General features: G+C 40.6%; 2 protein-coding genes across 3 annotated transcripts in view; both read left to right on the plus strand.

Moving 5' to 3' along the window:
- Window positions 1-39: 39 nt before the first annotated feature.
- MRPS18B (mitochondrial ribosomal protein S18B) lies at window positions 40-10172 on the plus strand. Its single transcript, XM_070933470.1, has 7 exons — window positions 40-159; window positions 3100-3250; window positions 6580-6677; window positions 8030-8098; window positions 8526-8592; window positions 9205-9264; window positions 9688-10172. The coding sequence occupies exons 1-7, from the start codon at window positions 40-42 to the stop codon at window positions 9900-9902; spliced, it is 780 nt and encodes a 259-aa protein (XP_070789571.1). The 3' UTR covers window positions 9903-10172.
- A 3722-nt stretch (window positions 10173-13894) lies between these two features.
- The window catches only part of ATAT1 (alpha tubulin acetyltransferase 1), a 40451-nt gene continuing 32107 nt past the window's right edge, over window positions 13895-22238 (plus strand). For both annotated transcript variants that reach the window (XM_070933472.1, XM_070933471.1), the window contains exons 1-4: window positions 13895-14065; window positions 18928-18988; window positions 20331-20422; window positions 21609-21669. In XM_070933472.1, coding sequence (XP_070789573.1) covers window positions 13956-14065; window positions 18928-18988; window positions 20331-20422; window positions 21609-21669 — 324 coding nt within the window. In that variant the 5' untranslated portion in view covers window positions 13895-13955. The remainder of the gene's footprint in view (window positions 14066-18927; window positions 18989-20330; window positions 20423-21608; window positions 21670-22238) is intronic.

Here is a 22238-nt window from a genome sequence, read left to right on the forward strand (position 1 = left end):
AAGGTGACCTTGGGGGGGGGAAATGAAGCGTAATGGCGCATGCGCAACGGTCTTTGTGCCCCGCGCAAGATGGCGGCTCCCAGTCGAGCCATGTTGCTGTGTGGGAACTTGGCCTCTTTAGCCGCCCGCGTGGCTTTTAATAGGTCTTGCGGGCTACGGGTAAGAGGACGCTTGTGGTTTTTTTAATAGTTAGAGTCATGTGTGATAGATTAACTTTTTTAAAAAGCAGCCTAGGTTTTTTTTTTTTACAAAAAATCCATGGTGTCTTTTTATTTTGCGTTATCGTTAATTTACCTGAGGATTTAGCCGTCCTTATCTCCTAGTATAAATTTGATGAAGTGTTCCCTAAAGTTTACTCGTAAGATAGTAAATATAGAACTGTATGTCTTGCATAACGGCTTAGTTGTACGATTCCCCAAGAAGATGATCAAAATGGACCGTCGAGGGTCAATGTTGTTATTCGTAGTTAAGTACACTAGTAATAAACTATTCAAGTAACAACTTAGCTATTCAAGTAGCATTCATTCAATTAGTTTCAGATTCTAAATATTTAGAGGGCTGATGAACAGTCTGAAACTTCATGAAGAGATGGATCAATGAGCTGAAGAGTTTGGGGGACTCCCGTTTAGACTATGTGCACTCTGCTATTTCTAAAACCTTTCGGTTTTCTTTCTTCCCTTTCTTTAAAAGAGCTGTAGTGTTGTTTTCTGTTCATTAAGAACAAATGTTCATGCTAGAATATATTGGCTGTGTCGTTCTGTTAAAAAGATCTTTTTTCTAGAGAATCCCTGCGTTTTTCCTAGCCTATATTTATTGAAATAATTGATAGAGTTTTGCTTTGTTCTCAGAGCCTACATTGTTAAATTGTCTAGAGTAGATTCTTAAATACACACATGTTCCACAGTGCAATAGAGAACTCTTGGTTCCATAGTTACAAGCATAAATTTCCTCCATTGACCTTTCGAATGACAAGTTGGAAAGCTGGGATCCTCAGAGGACTGTTTCAACTGGCCTTTGGGTCTGGGATTCTTGTCTCATTGTAATATCGCTGTTGGTAATTCTCACTTGTATCACTATCTTCTAGGGGAATTCTCAGCTGGCACATCCTCCTCCTCTCTTAACCCTTAGTGTTTGAGAAAGATAAGGCTGCCAATACTACTCTGTTTCCCCAAAAATAAGACATCCCCTGACAATAAGACCAATCGGGCTTTTGAGCCTCCCCCCAAAAATAAGCCCTTTCCGAAAATATTTAAATGCAGAGCTGGAAATCAGGTAAGACGGCCATCTTGCTCCATGCACCCCAAAACAATAGGACTTCCCCGAAAATAAGGCCAAGGGCTTATTTCGGGGTTCAAAAAAATATAAGACAGGGTCTTATTTTTGTGGAAACACGGTAGCAAATTTTTAAAAATGAATACATTTTATAGTGCCTGGATATGGGCCGTGAGAATAACCTTTGGAGTCAACCTAGATCACAAATGGTCTGAGTCAGAAGGAGGAATGTGGGTGGGGTAAGAGTCTCAGAAGGGATCCTCCCTTCTTAGAGGAGAAGACCTTTCAGACTTCCAAGATTTTGTCACAGTAACTTTACATTAAGGGTAGTATTATTACTCATGATTTTGTTTCCTCTGGGCTACCTTGCAGTACTGAAAGGCTGGATAGAGTTGAGATGTGTGACTAATAGAATCAAGACTTCCTCAGAGAAAAAAATATTTTTAAAAGAACAAATCCCTTTTAGTTTAAAATAATCCCATGCAAAACATTCAGTAGCAAAGCAACAAAAATATAAAATTGTTCCAATTTCCTATAGAAAAAATGTAAAGGGTTGATCTGTTTCCAATTCAAAAGCAACATAGTTATTAAACTTGTACAGAGAGAATAAAACCAGAAACAAAAGATAAGGCATAAGCACATACTATATTTGTCTTTCAGAGACAGTTTTCCTGAAACAGTGAAGGAGGACAGCCTATAATAAACAAAAATAAAAATCAGGAGGAATCTGGTAACGCCATTTCTGACCACACATTTTATTTAAAGGCTTCCCTTCCAGATTCCTGGGGATTCCAGCAAGTTGATTCTAGACTGTTGAAGAAACTGACTGCACTCATTTCTTAACCTCCATTTCCAGCTGCTATCCTCATTTTAAAAATGTTTTTTTCATCTACCGGTAGCAGGAAAGGAGTGGTTTGGATATAATTTCCTTATATATGTGATCTCAAGCTATGTCTTGGTCACTTTGAATGTTGACTGAAACTGATCATACTACCGCATGTACAGTACATCTGGTGATTCCTAATAAAAAAGACTATTTGTAGCTCAAGAGTTCAACTGTAGGGTCATTAGTATTCTCTGAGCTTGGTTGTTTTCTTGCAAATGTTTCATTACCCAAGTAGGTAACTAGAAGGGAGTGGGTTTTGCTCTCTCTTTATTTACCAGTGGCTTGCCCTGTCAAGGAACCCCCAAGACAGGACAGGCCACCAGTATATAAAAAGAGAGCAAACCCCACTACCTTCTAGCACTGATGTTACCTAGTTCGGTAATAAAACATCTGCAAGAAAACAACAATGCTCAGAGCATCAAGGATCTCATGATTCCTAATAGAGATGTCACTAGTCCCATACTGTTTCCATAAGTTAGTGTGGCTGGCTTTCAGTGAAATTGGGGGTGGGTTGTGCTCTCTTGCACATTACCGGAATTATTAAGCCATACTGACTTGTAGAATTCCATACTCCCTGGATAATAAAGCAATTTCAGAGAAGTAAATCACTCTTAAAGGTGAATAAGAAATATATGTATGTATGTATGTATATGTATATGTATATGTATATGTATATGTATGTATGTAAGTATATTGGTATTGACTTAAGGCAATAAACTAACGAGATAACGTAGCATTTTGAGTTTTAGTTTTCAATAATCCCTTTACTGCAAATAGCTAGAGGGTAGCTGTTGCCTACCCATTAGAGATACTGCTCTTAATTTCTGAATATCTGATTGAAAATGCTTTTTTTAAAAAAATGCATTTTTCTCCTATTATGTCACTCCTAGCCATGCTGGTACCTGTATTTACTACTTGCCTTGTCTTGCTTTGTTTCCTAGCATATACCCACAACTTCCCTCCTGCTGCCCAAGCAATTGGCCTTTCGTACGTACTGCACAGAAGTCAACCAAGAAGAACCCACAAAGCCAGCTGGTCATGAGATAGATTCACGTTACAAAGAAATGCCATGGAAATACTTGGAGAGTGAAGGTATGCATGAATAGAGGTAGAAAGGAACAATTTCTGTAGGTCTAGAGTCTGATTAAAAATACAGTTTATTTGATAGGTAAATTTGGCTAGTTTTGGCTAGATTGTGTAAATTTGGCTAGTTTTGGTTACATTATTCAATATGATTGAATAACTGGTTTACCATAGTGTGTGAAATAAGTGTTTGTGTTTACAAAATGCCTATAGCAACAAAGATTGACAATGAGATTTCTTAATATGTTACATGTACTCACGCAATATGGTAGTAAAATAACAGGTAGTCTTTGACTTATAACTGGTCACTCAGTTGTGCCCTGTCCTGGTACATGACCACATTTTGGACACTCGCCAGTTGGCATTTATAGCCTTTTGCGATGTCCCAGGATCACATGACCATTACCATTATTTATAATATATTTGCTGAAAACTGGTGTTTTTCACTTAACAGCCAGGGTATTTGTTTAAAGACTGCAGATTTATTTAACAACCATAGTGATTCACTTAATGACCACTGCAAAAAAGATAAAATTTGGTCACTCATGATGACCTGCTTTATGACCGTCACGAACTATGACTAATGGGCACTCTCCTTTACAGTTGTAAGTCAAGGACTACCTTCATAAAAAAAAATGAGCAAACAAACTATTATATATACATATGTTCATTTTTACTTAGTGACAGTATAATTAAAGATCACTGCAATTGTAACTTTGCCCTCACCAGAGTTAATTTCTGAGAACTCTTCAAGCTGGAATAGCAGCACTATAAATAACTGGTTCACATCTAAACCGAAACTCCTCACTTAGCCTGAGGTAGGAGCCCAAGTACTCGTTCTTCCAGAGAGGAAAAGAATGTGAATGAGAGAAAGGATCATTCGTGCTACCTTAATTTTCTTGAGGCAAAGGCAGGGAATCAGGTAATTTTCTTAAGGCAAAGGCAGGGAATCAGGATATGTAACATCTTATGGGAGTACAAAGCTCATTCATATAAACACATATATATGTGTTTCCACGAAAATAAGACCCTGTCTTATATTTTTTTGAACCCCGAAATAAGTGCTTGGCCTTATTTTCGGAGAGGTCTTATTAAATATTTTCGGGGAAGGCTTATTTTCGGTAGGAGGCTTATTTTAGCGCATGTGCTCAAACACCCAATTGGGCTTGATTATCAGGGGATGCCTTATTTTCGGGGAAACAGGATATATATATATATATATATATATATATATATATATATATATATATATATATATATAATTAAAGATATATAATTAATTTTTAGGATGAGATAATGTGTTAAAGTAGATTGTGCACACAATACAAAACATGTTTCATTTTGAATCTGGAATGACCCATTGTCATCTGGAACCTTTTTGGGTGAGGCTCAGTGTGGGAGAAACAAAACCTGGTACCTTTTGGTTAATTCTAGGTTTTACACAAAAGAAAACCCGGAAGGATCCTGAGTGATTTTATAGAATGCATTAGAATATGAATCACTGGCCAATTATCCCATGCGTGGAATAATTCATACATACTGTAGAACATTTTGCACAGTCCTACAGTATAGGTGTTTTACGACCTTTCTTGCCACAGTTGTGGAATGAATCATTGCAACTGGTAAGTTAGTAACCCGATTGAAAAGGGAATCTGGCTTCCCCATTGACTTTGCTTGTTAGAAGGGCACAAATGGTGATCACATGACCTTGGGACAGTGCAACCATCAAATGCACGTCCATTGCCAAGTGTACGGATTTTGATCACGTGACCAGCGGTTGTGTGGAAAAACAGCCATAAATCAATCTCTGCCGTTTTTACTTTGAACAGTCACTATACCAAGAGTGCCTTGGTGGCGCAGCAGACTAAAGTGCTGTTAAATAGCACCAGCTGCCTGCAATTACTGCAAGTTCAAATCTCACCAGGCTCAAGGTTGACTCAGCCTTCCATCCTTTCGAGGTAGGTAAAATGAGGACCCGGTTTGTGGGGGCAATAAACTGACTTTGTATAAAAAAGAACACTGCTTGCGGGGGGGGGGGGCGAAAGCCCTACTAAGCAGGTATATACAAAAGTATGAAGGCTATTGCTTAACGCATTGTAAGCCACCCTGAGTCTCCGGAGAAGGGCAGCATATAAATCGAACCAATAAACAGTGGTATACCTGTGGACTATCTGTGATGTGAGTGTTTTGTTTGGTTTAGGAAGCCCAGCAATTGTGAGTAAACAGTTAAATGTAGGGTTGTGTCATGTAAGAAATCCTCAGGCGGCTTCATTGCTCATGTTTACATGTTTATAAACTGAAAGCTGCTGCTGTGGAATGCTATATTCAAGAAAGATGAGATGGACATACAGATGGTCCTGTATGAAGAGTCTGCTTTATGGGAAAAAAGTTCCACATCTGTCAATTTTACTCATTGCAAGTTTGCTTTTCCTTTCTGGAACAATACTTAAAAGAATTTTGAGGTGGTCCCCAAACCTGTTCTGTTTCAACATATTTTCCTAGTGTCCTGGTTTGCTTTCTCTGTTTCCTAGATTGCTTTCATCTTTTCTGGGCTGGGCCTATTCATTTCTCCTTGGCTTCCTTCTAGATAAGGCTGGAAAAAGGGAAGACCTATCCCTAGTTTAAAATATGGCAAGGGATACTGCTAATCAGAAGACTGCAGAGTTCTAAGTGGGCAAGTGGTCTTGTTTAGTATAAAATAATTCCTTCCGTTGCTATAGGGTGCAAGTCACACAGCAGGAAAATGGCCTACTCTCATATGTTTCCTATTCCCTAATATCAAGGAAACTAGATATATAGGATTACCTATAAAATGGATTTAATTGGTAAACTCGAGCCGTGGTCTTTTCAGTGGTGGCCATTCCTTTCTAAATTTTTCAATGCATATAGATAAGATCACATCAGGTCTGACTATATATGAGCAACACTCCATTTCTTTATTATTGTTTCCATTAAGATACATTCATTTAATGAGCTTGAATTACTATATATTTCATATCAACATGAATACCAAAATTTACTGTTAAACAATTTGAGAGTTGGATTAGTTAGTCCTGAGAAAGGAGAAGCATAAGAAAGAAAGTTAAAATAACGTGCCTTGATTCTGTTTGGTATAAGAGGGGACAAAGGGGCAAGACTGCTGGGTTTTCAAGATTTCTGTTACCATACGCTACAACTATAAAATAGCATTCCTGGGAATCCTTGAGCTGTTTCCTGGCCTGACCTATTTCAAAGGGTTGACAGTGTATATGAGATGATAACTTATTGCTGTATGTATACTGAGTACATTTGTAAAATGTTAGGTACAGGCCATCATTTTCTTTTCCTTTCCCCTTTAGAATACATAACTAAATATGGCAACAATCCCGTCTGGTTTGGATACAGGCGTAATTTCAAGGGTCAGGTTCCACCACAGAAAACCCGGAAGATGTGCATTGTGAGTACATTCTGTTTATGTACGTGACCGAACCCAAAGAACTGAGCATAGTATTTGCTGATACTTATAGCAATATTTTCTTTCTTTCTTTCTTTCTTTCTTTCTTTCTTTCTTTCTTTCTTTCTTTCTTTCTTTCTTTCTTTCTCTCTCTCTCTCTCTCTCTCTCTCTCTCTCTCTCTCTCTCTCTCTCTCTCTCTCTCCTTCCTTCCTTCCTTCCTTCCTTCCTTCCTTCCTTCCTTCCTTCATTTTCTACAAATAATTCAAGGTGGTGAGCATACTCCTTCCTAATTTCTTCACACCAACAACCCTTAGAGATGGGTTGGGCTGACAGCTGGCTTTCATGCCTAAGGCAAGACTAGAACTCACAATGTCCTGGTTTCTAGCCTGGTGTGTTCACCAAACTGGCTTTAATTTGTTAAGTAGTATAAAAAAAGAGTAAAAATTGTATGGACAGTTGGATAAGAGGCAGCATATTGGTAATTTGTACTTGAAAGGATATTTCAGGCTTAAGGGATCAATTGTGTGTATTTTTTATTAACTATGCAGTATTACATGGTTTGTTCCTAGAATGTATCATCTTTTTCTCTTTGAATTGGCTAATCTGAGTATTAGAGAAGGGAGGGGCAAATTCTTACTCTAAAAATTGTAGGAGTTCCTAAGACCATTGAGTTCTTCAGTGTGAGAATACTAATCAATTTATCCTGTCTGGTTCCTGCTTGAACAAATCAGGATGAATCCATGGGGAGGCCAATTATTGTCAAACCAGCTACTTGTTGTTTCAGTGAGGCTTGTCCCAGAATGCAGAATTATGGACTTTTGTTTATAATAAAACAAACAACAATTGCATTCTGGGATAAGGACGATCAGTCTTCATCTTAGATTATGTGATATTATATAGTACAGTATTTTAACATTTTACCTTGGTCTCTTCTATGCTAAACATTTACAGTTCCTTCAATTTCTGCTCGTGAGACAATTCCCAGTTTCCTACTGACCCTTGAACTTGTTCCAGGTGTCTAAATGTTTCTTAGAGTAGGGTGCCTAACATTAGGTACATTATTTTGACTTGAACCCTCCCCACCCTTTAGATATTTTTAATTATTAATTGATTTTAGTTGGGGTGTTTTAAATTTTATATTGGGCCAAAACTTGTTTAATTCTTTTAAAATTAATCTTAAATTTTGTATGTGATGTTTTTATTCTTGGCTGTTCACCGCCCTGAGTCCAGTAGGAGAAGGGCGGTATAAAAATCTAATAAATAAAATAAATAAATAAAAATAAAAATAATTTATAGGATTTGCTTCTCCTAATTTTTTACACAATAAATTGTTTTGTTCTGTCTGTACTTACAGAGAAAAGGTCATGTCTGTGGGAATCCCTGTCCCCTCTGTAGAGATCAACATCTTTTTTTGGATTATAGGGTAAGAATTGTGGGATTTTTTTTTCTTATATTTTTGTTTAAATATACCTAACTGAAAGTCCCCAGAGTAGAGATGCAAACATGTTCCATAGATGAAACAGAAAAAAGAGGCTACAAATAATATAAACAATATAAAATATAGGCAGTTCTGGAGCAGCTGGACATAAGAACTATAAGGGCAGCATTGAAATGTTAATGAAAAACAATTGCCACAGCATCCACAAGCTAACTGGATGAACTTTTAACAGGGAGTTTGAAAGACCGATACCAGTGCAGAAACAATTCTGGTCTATCTTGCCATCAGTAGTATTCAGGCAGCCACAAAACAGTTAGGGATTCAATAAATAAAAACAGTTGCATTGGTTGTATATGCCATGTTTCCTTTTCTAACCGATGAGTAAAATTGGGCATGCCCTTTCATCTTACAGAATGTGAAGCTTCTTGAACAGTTTATCTGCCCCCACTCAAATATCATCCTTGATGCAACCCATACAGGTAACACAGCTATTGCATTTCATGCCTGCTCCATTTAATTCCCTGTCCCAGATATTCTCTTTCTCTCCCTCTCCCTCTCATTTATGTAACTATTCTTGTTCCTTCTGCTTTCCCACTACTCCATACACAATGTTATTGCTGGCCACATTTGCATTCATTTGCAGCAACCACCATATCTTCCAAAACCTTATTTTAGAAACTGTCCCAGTTGGTTTGCTATTCTCCAAGCAGGATGCCAGGGCTTTGGAGCGACAGCATTTTAGTACATCTCAGTTCAAAACCACAGGATGTGTGTTACCACTTTTATTGTGGGAATAGATAGCACACACAATCAAGTCCCTGAATGCAAATCAGTCTAGAATTCACACAGTACCTACGTAACCTTTGGGAGATACAATGTACTTGTCCTGTTGATTTGAGCATGTGTGAACAAAGCAGGTTAGACTGAGAGGCCAGGGATTTATCAGCAGTACAGGAAGTTACTGAGTTGTTACTAAATGAGGACTATTTTAGGTACAATTGTTGGAGGGTTTTGTGTGTGTGTGGTTTTTTTTTTTTTGTCACGGTGAATTCTTATCAGGTCTTGGAAACACATTTTCTTTTGCATCACAGGTGTGTGTAGACAGAAGCATAAGGTGCTAGTCAAAGCCATTGATCAAGCTCAAGACAATGGTGAGTAGCATTAAATCGGGTCTGGAAAATAAGGCAGAGTTCAGTGGAAGGTGGCAAGTGCCTGTATGATACGTTTTGGAGCTTTCAGAGCATCAAGGGTGAGGATGGGAGTGGCTCACAGAAGGCTTGCACACCCATTTTTACTATTTCTTTACTTTCATCATACCTTTTGCCATTTTGCTACCAAATTTCAGTGGCATGGTCTTAGAATGCTTTGGAGGTTATAGATAGGAATGCTACCTGTCTTCCCTCACCCATACAAAAGCCATAAATTATCCACCCTATGCCATGGTTTATAAGCTCACTCAATTCATAGGATATGCTAAGCCAAGCCCTCCCCCAACCTTCCATTAGCTAGAAGGTTGAACCAGATCAATCATGGTCTTCTTTCTGATATGTTTTCTCTTGTGCCTCCTTTGTCAGGACTTCTACCAGTTAGCACTCCCTTGATTTCTTTCCGAGATGTGGATAGGAGCAACCAGCATCCAGCTGTTTCCAAGACTCCTCCATCCCCAGCTCTGTGTAGCAAAACATCATGGTATTCCTGGTATGACTGGCAGCAGCCTCCAGAGAAAAAAATTAAACTCTTCAGGAGGATTTACAAGGATTACCTGAAAGAAGAGAGCAACCTTTCATAACCCAAGCCCCAAAAAGCAATTATAACATTCCCAAGGAAGCCTGTAACTGATCCTTAAAAATCCTCTATATAGTTCAGCTGTTAGAGGACTCCTGTCTATTATTTCCTCCAGAAGGACTTCTAAGTGTCAGTAAATTGAATGGGATTACTGATGATTTTGGTGATTGAACTTTATTGGAAACACCTGATTGAATGGGGAGGGGAGGAGGGGGAAGTATAGGGCAATGGTAAAACAAAAACAAATACAATAAAAACCGATTTGATGTGTGTATCTACTGTGTGATAGGGTTTTCATTTTACAATAAATCATTGTTTTGTTAAAATTGGCTGCTGTTAGATGGATTCATACAAAGGTTAAACAGATTTGTTCACACCACACTATGGCTTAGTACAGGGATTTCCAAACTAGAGACAATACAGAACCTTCAAGGCAATTTTCTGTGGTAGTTGTTTTGAAACCAACAAGTATTTGCAATTTTAGCCATTTGTAAAAATGCTGGGTTCAATGAAGGTGTGCTAACTCTGTACATCTGTAAAAAAAGGCCAGTAGCATGTTAGGAATAATAATTGGCGTTAAAAAAAATACCATATTTTTCAGACTATAAGATGCACTGGAGTATAAGACACACCTTAGTTTTTGGGGAGGAAAATAAAAAAGCTGATTGGTGATTGATTGCCCTCCTGGAATACCCCCAATCAGCTGTTCCCAGAGATGAACTTTAGCAACAGGTTCCTTGGTTGTGAACTCTCTGCCTTGCTTTTTTTTCAGCCTCTGAAACCTCCATTTCAGAGGCTAGGCAGGGCTACATTCGGACTATAAGATGCACCCAGATTTTCACCCTCTTTTGGGGGGTAAAAAGGTGTGTCTTATACTCCCAAAAATACGGTAGATGCAATTATCTTAATGCCTAAAGGTAACTCATTTGTATAACCACATTTAGAATATTGTGCATAGTTCTCGCACTACATCTCAAAAAGGATATAGAGGAGTTAGACAAAGTTCAGAGGAAGGCAGCTGGGATGATCAAAGAGCTGGAGTGGCTTCCTGATGAGGAAAGGTTGGAGCATGTGGCCCTCTTGGTCTAGAAAGGAGTTGATGAGGAGGTGCATTTGAAGTTTACAAAATTATGCATGATGGGAATAGACGAGAAGCTATTGCCCTTCTGACAATACTAGAATCTGCAGTCACCCAATGAGATGGAGTCCTGGAAGAATCAGGACAGACTAAAAAAATATTTTTTACCCGAAGCAAAATTCAGCTTTGAAATTCGCTGCCACAAGATGAATTGCTAGCTTGGCTGACTCCAAAAAAAGGATTGAACCAAATCACGTAAGTCATAGGGATGGCTGTTGTCTACATTGATGGCAGTGTGATTGCCTCTTGCAGGCCACCTGCTGGAAGACTAGTGGGTTCCCTTGAATAGTTGGTTACTCCTTGTGAGAGAAAAACTGAATTACATGGGCCAAGAGTCTTAATTCAAGGATTGAATGAAATCCCTGAATATCCCAAATTCAGGATTCCAAATGAAGAATTTATCACTTGGATGAAGATGTCATTGTGAAGTTACTGGCTTGTTTAAATATTTATAAGAGTCATAGGACCTCAGTTCAATTTAGAAATATATTCAAAAATATGAAGGCTTCTCTAACGATCTGAAAAGTCAATAAATGCAGGGTATGTATTCTGCAAATTGTTAAAAGTCTGAAATGATCAAACAATATGCTTATGTTCTTATGAGCCTTCATCTCAGTAAAATATATCCGATCTAGTGATGATGATTTGATCTAGTTAAAAAGTACCAGCTAGAAACCAAAACTGAATTCTAGTCTTGTCTTAGCGCAAACCCAACTGAGACTTTGGGCCACTCTCTCAGCCCTAGGAAAAATGACAAACCTCTGATGAAAATGTTGCCAAGAAAATAAAATTGCCAGGAATCGAGACTGAATCAAAGACACCAATTTATGAATTCATTAATGTTGGTGATTTCTTACACAGGATGTTTCAATTTTAAGAAAACTATTTTAATTACATAATATATTAAGGACAAACCGAGGATGATCAGTGTATGCATTTTTCTTATACCATAGGTTCAGTAACTATTCATATGCTATAAAACTATTAAACTCTTACTCAGCAGTGGAAATATGAGAATGTTGTCAGGAATTCATTCCCTTAAAAAGTCAGTAGAGAACAGGATGTTCATGAGCAATGTAATCTTGCATATTTAACCATTAAATTGATGACACTTCATTTAAACATCAGTCTTTCCCGCTGAGAACTGACTTCCTCAGTGAATATTTGACCTCTGGAATTTCTCAATACACATGTCTAACTTTGGTCATCCTGCAATTTTAGATACGTGTAAAATGAAAGCCAATTGAATCTTTTAATGGGAGATAGATCAGTTAGTGTAAATGGATTGTAATGAATCCATAACTGGCTCTCTACTTTGCAACCCTCCTCAATGTGGGCAGTAGAGCAAGATTGGTGTAGGGGTTAAGGCACCAGGCTAGACACCAAGAAAATCGTGAGTTCTAATCTTAAGACTTTTCTTGGACATGAAAAGCCAGCTGATGACTTTTCCCAAAGGTGCTTTTTTCCAAGAAACAACTGGACTTTCCGGTTATTCTTTGAAGACATTTGCTTCTCATCCAAGAAGCTACTTCACAGTGGCGAATTAAGGCTCACTGGTGCCCTAAGCACTGACAAATCTTGGTGCCCCGCTCCTTTGTACATATGTACAAACCAAGCCAAGCCAAGCCAATCTTCATTGGGTTTTTTTTTTTCTTCTCAGCTATATGGTGCCCCCTTTGGGCCTGGTGCCCTAAGTACGTGCTTAGTTTGCTTAATGGTTAATACACCACTGCTTCTTCAGCTCTGGATGACTGAGGATCTCCTCAGGCATTCAGCTGACCTCTTTGGATCCGTTGTTTTCTCTCTCTCTCTCTCTCTCTCTGTGTCTCCGTCTGTCTCTCTCCCCACCAACCAGAGGTGGGTTTCAGCAGGTTCTGACCAATTCTGGAGAACCGGTAGCGGAAATTTTGAGTAGTTGGTAGTAAAAATTCTGACTGGCCCCACCCCTATTTATTCTCTGCCTCCCAAGTCCCAGCTGATCTGGAGGAAATGGGGATTTTGCAGTAACCTTCCCCTGGATTGGGGTGGGAATGGAGATTTTACAGTATCCTTCCCCTGCCACGCCCACCGAGCCACAACCACAGAACCGGTAGTAAAATTTTTTGAAACCCACCTCTGCCCCCAACCCACCTCACAGGGCTGTTGTTGCGGGGAAAAGAGTAAGGAGCATTAGATAATAACGCTCACCCACTTGAGTTATCTGTAAAAAGAATAATAATAATAAAGGCGGGGTAGAAACAAAAGAAAACCGGCTCGTTACCGGTATTTCGTTAAGCGGCAAAATAGAACTTTTCAATGGAACGTTGACAACCGTTGTGGGCGTGGCTGCCCGCAGTCTGGAACGGAGAGAGATACAGAAACCGCGGGAACAAAGGAAATAAGATTCAATAAAACTTTCACTTTTAAAAAGGTGAGAAGAACGGGCGGTGTTGTCAATATTCTTTGATCGCTCAATGTATAGAATCGAGCCGCCTCATCCTCACACACACACACACACACACACACACACACACCACTGCTGCCTTCCATCCTCTTCCAGATTCCACTCGCGGCTTCCTTCGGAACCTGCCACGGATTTTAACAATCCAGCCAACGGCCGTTCCGAAGGTTCCCCGGGTTCCACGCACGTCCAGCCCGCTAACCGCCTCCGAACCCCCCCGCCACCCCCAGCACACACGCGCGCTCCCGCCCTCGAGGAGAGGCGGGGAGGCGCGGTCGGCTGTAGCCGAGCTCTGGTTGCTATAGGCGAGTTTGGCGGCCCGGTTGCTAAAGGCGGAGCCGAGCTCGGCACGTCGCTCCGAGACGAGCCGGGGCTTTTTGCGTTGTTAGGCGGAAGTCCGTGGCCTAAGAAGAAGAAGAAGAAGAAGGAGAGAGAGAGAGAAAGAAAGAAAGAAAGAAAAGGACCCGGATGCCGAAAGTATGGAGTTCCCTTTCGACGTGGACCTGCTCTTCGGCGAGCGGATCGCGACGGTGGATCAGCATTTGCAGCCGTCGGGCAGAAAGGGAGCCGGGCTCGCCGCCACTCACAGGTAAGGGACTAGGGAGGGATCTTGGCGGCAATGTCTGTGAGCCTCCGAGAACGCCTGGCATTCCTAGGCATTGTCCCCCGGGGGGGGGGGCATCATGGGAATGCCCCGACTCCCGTCTCGACGGCGCGCGAGTTCCTCCGGTCTCCCTCCCCACCCCACCCGGGCCGTCTCGAGGCGGGCGGGGCCGCACAAAGAGCCCGAGCAGCTGGGCGACCTTCAGAGGTGGGGGAGGGGGCTTCCAATGTGTATGTGGCCGCAGAGCGACCCCCCCCCCTCACTAAACAGAAGAAGGGCATCTTAGGGTTCAGGAGGTTCATAGACTGTAACATAAGAAATTATGGGGCCCTCCTTGCCCCCTGATTTTCTGTACATCCACCCAAACACACACACACACACACACACACACACACACACACACACACACACACACACACAGAGTGATCTGTTGTAGAGCAAAGGTGTCAAACTGGCTAAAGGTAGAGATAGCTCATGGGTGGAAAGTGGGGTGCATTAGGTTGGGGGATTCGTGCAATATTTCCCACCGACCCACCCACCCACCCTGGTATCCCCTCCGGTGCTCCTACGCACTCATAGAAAAATAGAGATGCGTGAATGAAAGAGTGAGAATGAAAGAAAAGAAAGGATTTGGAACTGTCTCCCCGCGTGGTTTTTATTATAGCTGATGGATTCTGCACCCTCAAAATGATGAGTCTTAAAAGGACCATGTTTGTGTGTGTATGCCTGTGTTTTTGCCTTTTGTTGATTACTGGCTTCTGCCTGCATAAGTCCCTGCAAGGTTTCTCAGCAGGATTTCAGAAGTGGTTTGCCATTGCCGCCTTCTTCCTAGGGTTGAGGGAAAGTGACTGGCCCAAGGTCAGCCGGCTGGCTTTGTTCCTCAGGTGGACGTAGAACTCACAAGCTTCTGGGTTCTAGATTGATGTCTTAACTGCTATGCCCACTAAGGACCACATAGATAGATCTATTTCACACCTTGTAGATACTCCTATGTCTTAAGCCGCCAGCTCAGTTTTAACTTGATGGGTTGTATCTTTAAAGCTAAGCTAGAACCTCCTCCTCTTCCACCCCAGCAAAATTTTGCAGGAGGTTAAGTAAGTGTGCCTGCGGTTCACTGCTGCTGGTAAAGGAAGAAAGATTCAGAGGTCAAAATCCTTTTTTCCCATCAGTCTCATTAAGAAATTAAGTTGGTTGGGGTTTTTGGTTATATATCAATATCTATATATGAATTTTGGTTTGCTGTGGCACATAAACTCAGCTCATGTGTCAGATAGGATGATCACTTGAAGCCATCTTGTGTTGAATCCAAAAGTGTGTTTAACCCCTTCTATCTGGAAGGATGAATATATGTATATATTTTTGTTGTTAGTTGCGAAGTCGTGTCCAACCCATCGCGACCCCATGGACAACGTTCCTCCAAGCTTTCCTGTCCTCTACCATCCCCCAGAGACCATTTAAGCTCACGCCGACTGCTTCAGTGACTCCATCCAGCCACCTCATTCTCTGTCGTCCCGTTCTTCTTTTGCCCTCAATCGTTCCCAGCATTAGGCTCTTCTCCAGTGAGTCCTTCCTTCTCACTAGGTGGCCAAAATATTTGAGTTTCATCTTCAGGATCTGGCCTTCTAAAGAGCAGTCAGGGTTGATCTCCTCTAGGACTGACCGGTTTGCTCACCTTGCAGTCCAAGGGACTCATAGGAGTCTTCTCCAGCATCATAGTTCAAAGGCCTCAATTCTTTGGCGCTCAGCCTTTCTTATGGTCCAACTTTCACAGCCATACATTGCAACTGGGAAAACCATAGCCTTGGCTATACGCACTTTTGTTGGCAGGGTGATGTCTCTGCTTTTTAGTATGCTGTCTAGATTTGCCATAGCTTTCCTCCCCAGGATCAAGCGTCTTTTAATTTCTTGGCTGCAGTCCCCATCTGCGGTGATCTTGGAGCCCAGGAAAATAAAATCTGTCACTACCTCCATTTCTTCCCCATCTATTTGTCAGGAATTGATAGGGCCGGATGCCATGATCTTAGTTTTCTTAATGTTGAGTTTCAAGCCAACTTTTGCACTCTCCTTCTTCACCCACATCAAGAGGCTCTTTAGTTCCTCTTCGCTTTCTGCCATTAGAGTAGTATCATCTGCATATCTGAGGTTGTTGATATTTCTCCCAGCAATCTTAATTCCAACTTTTGATTCATCTAGCCCTTCCTTTCTCATGATGTGCTCTGCATATAAATTAAATAGGCAGGTGACAGTATACAGCCTTGCTGGACTCCTTTCCCAAATTTGAATCAATCAGTGGTTCCGTGTCCAGTTCTCACTGTTGCTTCTTGACCTGCATATAGGTTTCTCAAGAGACAAATAAGATGGTCTGGTACTCCCATCTCTTTAAGAACTTGCCACAATTTGTTATGATTCACACAATCAAAGGCTTTCGTATAGTCAATGAAGCAGAAGTAAATGTTTTTCTGGAACTCCCTAGCTTTCTCCATGATCCAGTGTATGTTGGCAATTTGATTTCTAGTTCCTCTGCCTCTTCGAAATCCTGCCTGTACTTCTGGTAGTTCTTGATCCACATTCTGCTGGAGTCTAGCTTGTAGGGTTTTAAGCATAATCTTACTAGCATGTGAAATGAGTGCAATGGTGCAATAGTTTCAACATTCTTTGGCATTGCCTTTCTTTGGAATTGGAATGTAAACTTTTCCAATCCTGTGGCCACTGTTGAGTTTTCCAAATTTGCTGGCAAATTGAGTGTAGCACTTTTACTGCATTGTCTTTTAAGATTTTGAATAGCTCAGATGGAATACTGTCTCCTCCACTAGCTTTGTTGTTGTTCAGACTTCCTAAGGCCCATTTGACTTCACATTCTAGGATGTCTGACTTAAAATCAGTTACCACCCCATGATTATCAGGGATGTTAAGCTCATTCTTGTATAGTTCTTCTGTGTAATTTTGCCATCTCTTCTTAATCTCTTCTGCCTCTGTTAGGTCCCTGCCATTTTGGTCCTTTATCATGCCCATCTTTGCATGAAACATTCCCTTCATATCTCCAATTTTCTTGAAGAGATCTCTGGTCCTCCCTATTCTATTGTTTTCTTCTATTTCTTTGCACTGTTCATTTAAGAATGCATTCTTATCTCTTCTAGCTATTCTCTGGAATTCTGCATTCAATTGGGTGTATCTTTCTCTTTCTCCCTTGCCTTTCACTTCCCTTCTTTCCTCAGATATTTGCAAAGCTTCTTCAGACAACCGTTTTGCTTTCTTGCCTTTTTCTTTGGGATGATTTTAGTTACTACCTCTTGTACAATGTTGCGAACCTCCGTCCATAATTCTTCCGGCACTCTGTCTATCAGACCTAATTCCTTAAATCTATTAGTCACCTCTACTGTATATTCATCAGGGATATGATTTAGTTCATACCTGAGTGGCCTAGTGCTTTTCCCTATTTTCTTCAATTTAAGTCTAAATTTTGCAACAAGAAGCTCATGATCTGAGCCACAGTCAGCTCTTGGTCTTGTTTTTACTGACTGTATAGAGCTTCTCCATCTTTGGCTGCAGAGCACATAATCAATCTGATTTTTGTGTTGACCGTCTGGTGATGTCCATGTGTAGAGTCATCTCTTGGGTTATTGGAAAAGAGTGTTTGCTATGACCATCATATTATCTTGACAGAATTCTATCAGCCCGTGCCCTGCTTCATTTTGTACTCCAAGGCCAAACTTGCCTGTTATTCTGGTTATCTTTTGGCTTCCTACTTTAGCATTCCAATCCCCCATGATGATAAGGACATCATTTTTTGGTGTTAATTCTATAAGGTACTGTAAAGCTTCATAGAACTGGTCAATTTCATCCTCTTCAGCACCAGTGGTTGGGGCATAGACTTGGACTACTGTGATATTGAATGGTTTGCCTTGGATTTGAACTGAGATCATTCTGTCATTTTGGGGATTGTATCCCAGTATTGCTTTTCCTACTCTTTTATTGATTATGAAGGCTACTCCATTTCTTCTGAGGGATTCTTGCCCGCAGTAGTATACCTGATGATCATCTGAATTAAATTCACCCATTCCTGTCCATTTTAGTTCACTGATTCCTAAAATGTCGATGTTCAGTCTTGTCATCTCTTGTTTGACCACGTCCAGCTTGCCTTGATTCATGGATCTTACATTGCAGGTTCCTAGGGAGAAAAAATCTTTACAGCATCGGACTTTCCTTTCACCACCAGATACATCCACAGCTGAGCGTCCTTTTGGCTTTGGCCCAGTCGCTTCATTCTTTCTGGTGCTACTAGTACTAGCCCTCTGCTCTCCCCCAGTAGCATATTGGCACCTTCCGACCTGAGGGGTTCATCTTCTGGCATCATATCTTTTTTCCTTTTGGTACTGTGCATGGGGTTTTCATGGCAAAGATACTGGAGTGGGTTGCCATTTCCTTCTCCAGTGGATCACATTTTGTCAGAACTCTCTGCTATGACCTGTCTGTCTTGGGTGGACCTGCATGGCATAGCTCATAGCTTCTTTGAGCTACGCAAGCCCCTTCGCCACGACAAGGCAGTAGTGCATGAAGGGGATCTCTATATATATATAAGTATATTAAATATATATAAACTGTGTGTGTCCGTATATATGCACACACACACACACTATATATATATTTATATATTTATTTATATATATATATATATATATATATATATATATATATATATATATATATATATATATATTAGAAATTATCAGTCCTTGGTTGGTTTGTATCTGATGCATCAAATTATCCATTTTTTAAAATGTAGACAAGTATTTTGTTCTTGTTTTATTTTTGCCTTTCTAATTGTTATTCCATGTTTGTTTTACCAGAGCTGATATGCAGCAGCAACTCATGAAGATCATAGATGAGATGGGTAAAGCCTCTGCCAAGGTAGGTTAACGTTCGTTAAAGAATCAGTTATACTTTTGGAAGAAGTAAAGATAGCAGCAAACTATTGGGCTAAATTTTCTAAATAAGCTCACTGATTGAGCTAGACTACAAATCCAGTCAAATATTAGGTTGAAGGAGGCGCCATTGCCTTGCTGAATGTGATTCTGCTCATCTGGTCCAAACTTTAAGAGACAATTAACACACATATCCTTTGAACTACGAAACTGCCACATCTGGATTCAAAAACAACTTAAAAAATAGGCAAGCTTCAAGACTTCTTTTTATTTACCAAAGTTAGCATTTTTTCCATGTGCTTTAGCCCAACTTCCTTTTTCCATTCTTTTCTATGTTTCCTTAATGACTTGTTTCCTTTTTATGTACCTCCCCCAGAGGATTTCTGGATTTTTGTCTTCTCTACTTACATGCTTCCTTAATCTTTGGTTAGGGCAGTTTCAGCCTAGTTTCACAGGTACAGGACTACAGGTAGTCCTTGACGTACGACCACAATTGAGCCCAAAATTTATATTGCTAATGAGACAGTTCTTACGTTGAGTTTTGGCCAATTTTGCGCTCTTTCTTTTAAGTGAATCACTGCAGTTGTTAAGTGAATATCGGTTGTTAAGTAAATCTGGCTTCCAACTTTGCTTGTCAGAAGGTTGCAGAAGGGGATCACATGACCCTGGGAAACTGCAACCATCATAAAGATGAACTAGTTGCCAAGCATCCAAATTCTGATCATGTGACCATGGGGATGCCGCAATGGTCGTAAGTGTGAAAAATGGTCGTAAAACACTTTTTTCAGTGCCGTTGTAACTTTGAACGGGCATTAAACGAAGGGCTGTAAGTTAAGGATTGCCAGCATTCTTTTTGGTTCAGAGTGCTGTGATTGGTGTACAGGTCCCAGGATACGCAGGCTAAAAGAGATGAGGAATATGGGAAGCGAAGGGTATATTTTTCTCTCTAAACCAGGGGTGTCAAACTCAATTTCACTGAGGGCCAGATCAGAGCTGTGATTGACCTGGGGGGAGGGTGTGGCCAACTGAATGGGCATGGCCAACTGGGTGGGCGTGGCCAGCTTGACGCCACTCCCCAAACTGCTGGCATGTTTCCTCTTCGTATTGGGTAGACTAGGCCGAAGCGACGCAGGTCGGCCCCTTACATTTTCCACGAAGGCCCCGTGGGCCAGGTCCGACCACATCGCAGACCACATTCGGCCTGCGGGCCTTGTGTTTGACACCCCTGCTCTAAGCATTAGTTAAGATACCCATTGCATAATTGCATCTTCTCTTCCATCCTACTTTCTGCCATCATTTTGGTGAAACTCAAAACTCATTGATTTCAGGCCCAGAATTTGCCAACCCCAATCACCAGTGCCTTAAGGATGCAAACCAACCGCCATGTGCTCTACATCCTGAAAGACAGTGAAGCAAAAATGTGAGTCTCATAGCAAAAAGAATTTGGATTGTATATACAGTCTGCCTGTTTGGAAGTAACATTTGCCTTCGTTTGAAAGGATTGATTTCCAGATAAACGCCTAGGGCAGAGCTTTTCAAATTGTGGGTCAGGGGACTCCTAAGCAACTTTGAGTAGTGAAACAGGGTTTTGTTTTGTTTGTTTTTTTTTGAGAAAATCTGGCCAGGCTTCTTCATCTTCATTTAATGACCCCACCATGTGGGCTGGAGTCTGGGCAACTGAATGCAGCTAGCAGAGTGTTTTAATGGCTGGATGCCTTTCCTGTCGCCAATGTGGCGTTTTGTTCAGCAGATATATTCTTAGTGTGCCCAGAGAGAGAAATATCTGCCTCTACCTAGGATCGAACTCACAGCCTCCTGATTGTTGAGGCGACAATCAGGCCACTGTACTACTCCAAAATCTGGTCAGGCTTAGGAAGACAAAATGGAAATGTTTTCAAAACTCACTCTTGCTTCCGCTCATTTTGCTTGTAGAAGCTCACAGTGGGTAGAATCCTCTCTGGTATGTAGCTTAAATTCACATTAATTCATTTATCATTTTAAGGGTGCAAGGTACTGCAAGAAGCACTGGCACATAGAGTTGCATTGCAGCCAAAGGCTGCTTTTGTGAAGGGATCCTCTACTACATATATAATCCTAGTTTCTTGAATGTTTTTTGTCATCCCTGGAGTGAAGCTTGATATTGCAAAGAGTACTGGTGTACAGAGTTGCATTGCAGCTTCTCCAAAAAACCTTTGTTCAGCCGCAGTGGGACTCTTTATGTCAGTGCCCCTTGCAGTATCGTTCTTCCTTTTTGTTATAGCTATATGCCAAAAAGCTTTTGACAAACTGGTGTTGTCACTATCCTTTGTGTTAGGATCAATCTTTGGTCAAGTTTAACCTAATTTATCAGATCTAGATTATCCTATTCCTATTCCTATTCCTATTCCTATTCCTATTCCTATTCCTACTCCTACTCCTATTCCTACTCCTACTCCTACTCCTATTCCTATTCCGTTCTGTTCTGTTCTAAATATTTGCTGAATATTTACCACTTTTAATCCTTCCCTGAAGAAAACCTCACTTTTTGTAAGATGGGCAGCTATATAAATTTGATTGATAAATAAATAAAATAAAGCTTTTTTATCTTCTTCTTTTACTGATTTCAGGGCTGGCAAAGGGGTTATAATTGGTTTCCTCAAAGTTGGTTACAAAAAACTCTTTGTATTGGTAAGTACACTGGAAAAATCACCCTTGATACATGGAATTTTTGCCACTAGTGGAAAAGTGTGCTTGGTTCCCAAACAAGATCAGTTCAAGTTCTGATCAGGAAGTTAGGCGAGATCTCCAAGATCTCTTCCATCACTTTGATCCAAGAAGTTTTAAATTATACTGATATATTTCCACCATGGTGTATTTGAGTCATATTCTCAAAGTATAAATTCTCTATTGCAAGGCACGTGGCTCCCTGCCACTCACAATATTTTTTTTTAAGCTTGGTGAAAGCTGAAAAGAAGTCTGATAAAGTTAATAGTTGGTTGTGATGCACTATTTGTTAGTCACATCAACAAGATTGTGATTTTGGAGTTGCCCCCTTTGGTCACAAATGAAGAAAAAAAAAAGATTGAAAACATCACTTGTGGACTCTTGAGTTCATCATCATTGCCATGTTTTTTACAAACATGCTGAATGCCCTCTTGTAAAGTAGAGAAAGAAAGATGGCTTAGGGGCTCAGGGACAGAGCTTCATTCATTGAGCCATTGCTTCCTGTTATGCTCAAACTAATCCCAACAATAAGA

The sequence above is a fragment of the Pituophis catenifer genome, unplaced genomic scaffold (genome assembly GCF_029215685.1).
Source record: "Pituophis catenifer annectens isolate HBS135680 unplaced genomic scaffold, rPitCat1.0.hap2 SCAF_2, whole genome shotgun sequence".
NCBI classification, from domain to species: Eukaryota; Metazoa; Chordata; class Lepidosauria; order Squamata; family Colubridae; genus Pituophis; species Pituophis catenifer.